Source organism: Neophocaena asiaeorientalis, unplaced genomic scaffold (genome assembly GCF_003031525.2).
Source record: "Neophocaena asiaeorientalis asiaeorientalis breed wild unplaced genomic scaffold, Neophocaena_asiaeorientalis_V1.1 scaffold280, whole genome shotgun sequence".
Taxonomy (NCBI): Eukaryota; Metazoa; Chordata; class Mammalia; order Artiodactyla; family Phocoenidae; genus Neophocaena; species Neophocaena asiaeorientalis.
This window is the reverse complement of record NW_020185321.1, coordinates 7,975,474-7,981,528: the sequence shown is the minus strand read 5'-3', so window position 1 is coordinate 7,981,528 and position 6,055 is coordinate 7,975,474. Positions and strand designations below refer to the sequence as shown.

Here is a 6,055-nt window from a genome sequence, read left to right as displayed (position 1 = left end):
AGCTGCATGGCACAGGGAGATCAGCTCGGTGCTTTGTGACCGCCTAGATGGGTGGGATTGGGGGGTGGGGTGGGAGGGAGGTCCAAGGGAGGGGGGAATATATGTATGTATCCTGATTCATGTAGCTGATTCACTTCGCTGTACTGCAGAAACTAACAAAACATTTTAAAGCAACTATACTCCAACTAAAAAAAAAAGTTGTGTCAGGACCACAGGAAATTTACTCGTGATTTTATATTAAAGGACAGTCTCAACTTGAATTTATTCTTTTCTTCTCTCTTGAGATTTTTTACAACTAAATTCTGTTTGCTCTCTTTGTAAATTCTTTCTTCCCGGTAAGAATCATGTTTGTGAAAAAACCCACAACCGTTAGGTTTATAAGAAAAAAAAAATGAGTCTGGTTCTTTCTTGATTTCATTTTTATGAATATAATTTTTTTCTGATTCCACTTTATTTTTGTCAGAATCCTTTTCAGTAATTTATTAATTCAGAAATATTTGTCTCTACTAGGTGTCAGATACTAAGAATATGGGAAAAGCATAAAACATGGTCTCTGGCGTTTAGAGAAATCAGCAATCTCAGGGGGAAAACTAATGGAAAACCAAATGACTTGTAATACAAAGAGTGCTGGGGGCAACAGAGCTTATTTTTTACGCGGTGTTTGATTACTCTTATTAGACTGTACATTATATTATTTTTTCAGTATCAGGTTGTGAGTTTTAAAAACTTTTTTAAAGTCTGAAACACTTCTTCCATGTGCAAGCTGTTAATAAAAAAACATTTGGTGAACAAGCAAAATAAAATCCAAGTTGAAAGTTCAAATTCCCAAGGTAGTGCAAATTACTATCAGGATTATGTTTTTTAAAAAGCCAACATAACCCAATCCAAAAATGGGCAGAAGACCTAAACAGATATTTCTCCAAAGAAGATATACAGATTGCCAACAAACACATGAAAGGATGCTCAACATCACTAATCATTAGAGAAATGCAAATCAAAACTACAATTAGGTATCACCTCACACAAGTCAGAATGGCCATCATCAAAAAATCTACAAATGCTGTAGAGGGTATGGAGAAAAGGGAGCCCTCTTTCACTGTTGGTGGGAATGTAAATTGTACAGCCACTATAGAGAACAATATGGAGGTTCCTTAAAAAACTAAAAATAGAACTACCATATGACCGAGCAATCCCACTACTGGGCATATACCCTGAGAAAACCGTAATTCAAAAAGAGTCATGTACCACAATGTTCATTGCAGCACTACTTACAATAGCCAGGACATGGAAGCAACCTAGGTGTCCATTGACAGATGAATGGATAAAGAAGATGTGGCACATATATACAATGGAATATTATTCAGCCATAAAAAGAAACAAAATTGAGTTATTTGCAGTGAGGTGGATGGACCTAGAGTCTGTCATACAGAGTGAAGTAAGTCAGAAAGAGAAAAACAAATACCGTATGCTAACACATATATGAAATCTAAAAAAAAAAAAAAAAGTCTGATGAACCTAGGGGCAGCACAGGAATAAACACGCAGACATAGAGAATGGACTTGAGGACACGGGGTGGGGGAAGGGTAAGCTGGGACGAACTGAGAGAGTAGCACTGACATATACACACTCCCAAAAGTAAAGTAGATAGCAAGTGGGAAGCAGCTGCATAGCACAGGGAGATCAGCTCAGTGCTTTGTGACCACCTAGAGGGGTGGGATAGGGAGGGTGGGAGGGAGACGCAAGAGGGAGGGGATGTGGGGATGTACGTATGCATATAGTTGATTCACTTTATTATACAGCAGAAGCTAACACAACATTGTAAAGCACTTATAGTCCAATAAAGATGTTAAAAAAAATAAAAAGCAAACATAAGGAATATCACAAGACCTTGTTTAAGTGGACGTAAACGGGGAAAAGGAGTAAACAAAAATAAAATAAAAAGCAAACGTAAGGATCAAATAAAATAAAAAGCAAACGTAAGGATCATCACAAGACCCTGTTAAGTAAGTGGGTAAACATAAAGAGCAACATAAGACTATTAAGTAAGTGGACGTAAACAGGGGAAAAATAAGAGCGCTGTTTCCGCCCGGTTTCGAACCGGGGACCTTTCGCGTGTTAGGCGAACGTGATAACCACTACACTACGGAAACCGGGCTTGTAGCAGCGGCTGAGAAAGTCCTTGATATCGCTGTTGTAACGTGCAATTCATAAGCGCTTAAAGGTAGGGTTAGCGTAACTTTTAATAGAAAGAACAATGAAACCAAAAAAAAAAAAAAAAAAGGAAAAATTACCGTATGTCCAGTTTAACAGTGCTACCATTTCAAAAGTTGGAATTTGCATACACTTTTTGCAAAGCCCCTAGTTAGAAATCGGGCACCCGTTGGTTGCACTTTTTTGCGGTTTACTTTCTTCTGCGGAAAAGAAGTGTTATATTTCTTTTCTTCGCGTTACTCTGTTGAGAGTACCGGATGAGTTTCAGGGCTTTGGCGGGCTAGGAAGGGCTGGCCGCACGCGAATCCCGGAGTCCCGGCTCCCGCAGCAGGGCGCAGCTCCGCGCAGCACCAAACTCCCTAGCTGTTACTTATCGAGAAAGCGATCCTTTCAGCCTCTGGTGGAGGGACGTGTCGTTAGCTTTTGAATTTCCTCTGCTCTGTGCTTGTTTTAGACGGCACTTGTTTTAAAATCTTCTACAGGGTGTGCAAAATTGAAGAGGTTAAAAAAGAAAATCAGACATCGAGATGCACTTTTTTGGCACGCAACATGAATAAATTTTTCTAAGCCTGAGCTTCATATGACCTAAGGAATATCGTTTTTCCTGCAGAGAGACAGACACATCCTTATGCCTAAAAATCAAGAATTTTTAGGGAATGAGAATGAGCTTCCATATTACACCGGGGGCGGGGGCGTGGGGTGGGTAACCTGATGGGATTGCTTAAAAAAATTAAAAGTGAGATTATACTTTTTTGGTTTTGAGTACATTTTGCTTAGAAAACACGGGGAAAGAACCACAACAAAGTACTGCCCAGAATATATAGAAATAATAATAAAAGTATTTAAAACCCACTTTAAGTCCTAGCACTTTTTCCCTTTCTCTTTTTACAAGTTGACGAAATTCTCTTTTTAGAAGTTCAGAAGCATGAACCGTACCTCCCCTGCTACGACACTTTACCCTGTCAAATCTCTCCACCTTTTTCCAGTTTCGAGGGCGCATTTCAGAGCTTCCCGCAGGCCCTTGGACAGACATCTATTAACCAGAATGTAATGACGGTGAGAAATAAAACTGTTTTTATGGCTCATCGAGGTATTAGAGAAAGCCTCTTGTGAAGGGTTAGATTTGTATCTAGCTTTCTGGGAAGAAAGTCAGGTTTTCCTGATATTGGTATTCCCGGTTTCCAAGGGGGTGAGGAGTGGTCCAACCCGGGTAAGACGCAATCGTGGGTGGCACTTTAGAGTGCACCTTGCATCCATTGAGTCCCCGGCCTGGGACTCCCCCCCGCCTCCCCGCCAGCCCCCGGCTCCCACGAGCCCGGCTCAGGCCCCGCGGGGCCGTGCCGGGGTCTCTATGACGCGGCGTTCCAGGTCGTCTGACCGGCACATCACTTTCCGCGCTCCCCGCCTAGCCCGCAGCCAGGGCAGCCCGAGCGGCCGGGCGACAGGAGGCGGCGGCGTCATGAGCTACTACCAGCTACCGGTGGTGATCGACAACGGCTCAGGAGTGATCAAGGCGGGCTTGGCTGGGTCCCGGGAGCCCCAGTTTGTCTACCCGAACTTTATAGACCGCGCCAAAGGCCAGACCTGGGGGGCAGAGGGCGCGCAGGAAGTGTGCGTGGGAGACCAAGCGCAGCAGCTGAGAAGCGCACTTTCCATGAGGTACCGCCTTCTCCCGTCGGGCAGGACCCGCGTGGAGGCAAAGTAGGGGGATCCCAGAGGAGAGGCCCAACACTGAGAGAAAGGATAAGAAGTGAGGAACAGGAAAGTCTCTGCCAGCTATCATTATTGCAACGCTCGAGCCGCACATCTCTGAGGGTACCACATACCTAAAGAGTGAACATTACTTGCTCGCTGTATCTATTCAAATGTATTCAAACGTACAAAGACAGTTATGGTTCATAAAATACAAGTTCATTTAGGAATGTTAATTCAAGGTACCTTTGTCTTCCGGGCTATTTGTTTTCAACTAACTGATATTAAAACTGTGAAGATTTCCCTATATATATATTTAAAGTCAAAAAGGGTATTCCAAAGAGGCAGGGAAGATGGAAAGCAACAAAAATCGCAGAGGAAGGTAGCTGGGCTATCTTTTGCTGGCAGTTACCATCTCTGAGAGGTTCTGGCGGGCACTGCCCATAAAGTGCTACTGGTAATAAATACGGGGATTAACCCATGTTTGAAGAGAGTAGACACTGGAAAAATTTAAAGCTGCCATTTATCTCATTGCTTTTCCTACAGCTACCCAGTGGAGCGTGGTCTCATTACTTGCTGGGGGGACATGGAGATCATGTGGAAGCATATCTACAACGATAACCTGAAGCTAAAGCCCTGTGATGGCCCAGTCTTGATTACAGAGTCAGCACTGAACCCACTGGCCAACCGGCAACGGGTCACTGAAGTGTTTTTTGAGCATCTGGAGGTTCCTGCCTTCTATATGTCCATCCAGGGGGTGCTAGCTCTCTTTGCTGCTGGCCTCACAACTGGCTTTGTGCTGAATTCAGGTGCTGGGGTTACCCAGTGTGTACCCATCTTTGAGGGCTCCTGTCTGCCTCACAGTGTCCAGCAGCTAGATCTGGCCGGTCTTGACCTTACCAACTACCTCATTATGCTGTTGAAGGAGCACGGCATCACGCTGCTTCGTGCTTCAGACAGAAAGATTGTCACAGACATTAAGGAAACCTCTTGTTATGTGGCAATGAACTTTGAAGAGGAAAAGGCCAAGAAAGCTGATTGTATAGAGAAGGTTTACCAACTACCTGATGGGAAGACAATCAAACTCCATGACCAGCTCTTTCATTGTCCAGAGGCCCTCTTCTCTCCAAGTCTCCTGCATCTTGAGACCCCTGGCATCGATAAGATGTGCTTCAGCAGCATAATGAAATGTGATACAGATCTGAGGCATTCCTTTTTCTCCAATATTATCCTTGCTGGGGGATCAACCTCTTTCCCTGGTTTAGATAAGCGGCTAGTTAAAGATATAGCAAAGGTGGTGCCTGCCAACACCCCTGTGCAGGTTATTGCTCCCCCAGAAAGGAAAATATCAGTGTGGGTGGGAGGCTCTATTCTTGCATCCCTCTCTGCCTTCCAGTACATGTGGATCACCGCTGCAGAGTTTAAAGAAGTCGGACCCAACATAGTACACCAAAGATGCTTCTGAATACAGATGAAATGGTTAGAAGAAAATGTTTTGAGTACATGTGACAGAAAACTTTGGATATTATATGTTTCTGGGAGAACAAAATATTTCAGTTATTGGAAGGTCCATGTCTCTGTTGCATTTCTATAATGGGGGAAAATAATGATGAAGCAGTCAAAGAACATATTTATTGAGTAGAACCAAATTAAATGCTAGAGGAGACATTACTCTTTTAATTTTATTTATTTGGCTGTGCCGGGTCTTAGTTGTAGCAGGTGGGCTCCTTAGTTGCAGCATGCATCTGGGATCTAGCTCCCTGACCAGGGATGGAAGCCAGGCCACCTAACATGGGAGCATGGAGTCTTAACCACTGCACCACCAGAGAAGTCCTGAGAAGATGTTATTCTTTACCTTGGAGATCTTACACTTCCTTTGGAGGGAGAGAGCAGTTTGTGGTACAACATGATATGTGCCAAATGAGTGATACAGATTGAAGGTTGTTGAAGTTTATGGAAGGAAGGTTGCTATAAGGGAAGATTTCATAGCAGAGGTATGCCATCATGAATGGGGTGGTATTAGGATGGGTGTGGGAGCATAATAAAAGAGGGCAGATATTCAGAAGAGCATAGTGGAAATGAGCAAGAAGCTAGATATGAGGATGAATAAAGCATACTCAAGGCATGTTTAATACACTGGTTTTGTTAAAAA

At 43.4% G+C, this 6,055-nt stretch overlaps 1 protein-coding gene and 1 non-coding gene across 2 annotated transcripts; one reads left to right on the top strand and one right to left on the bottom strand.

Annotated features, from left to right (window-relative positions):
- Positions 1-2,077: 2,077 nt before the first annotated feature.
- On the bottom strand, positions 2,078-2,150 carry TRNAV-AAC (transfer RNA valine (anticodon AAC)). Its single transcript has one exon. It is a non-coding gene; the product is annotated as a tRNA-Val (tRNA).
- Positions 2,151-3,631: 1,481 nt separating this feature from the next.
- Positions 3,632-5,561, top strand: ACTRT3 (actin related protein T3). The gene is made up of 2 exons (XM_024733780.1): positions 3,632-3,870; positions 4,450-5,561. The coding sequence occupies exons 1-2, from the start codon at positions 3,671-3,673 to the stop codon at positions 5,366-5,368; spliced, it is 1,119 nt and encodes a 372-aa protein (XP_024589548.1). The 5' UTR covers positions 3,632-3,670; the 3' UTR covers positions 5,369-5,561.
- The last annotated feature ends 494 nt before the right edge of the window (positions 5,562-6,055 follow it).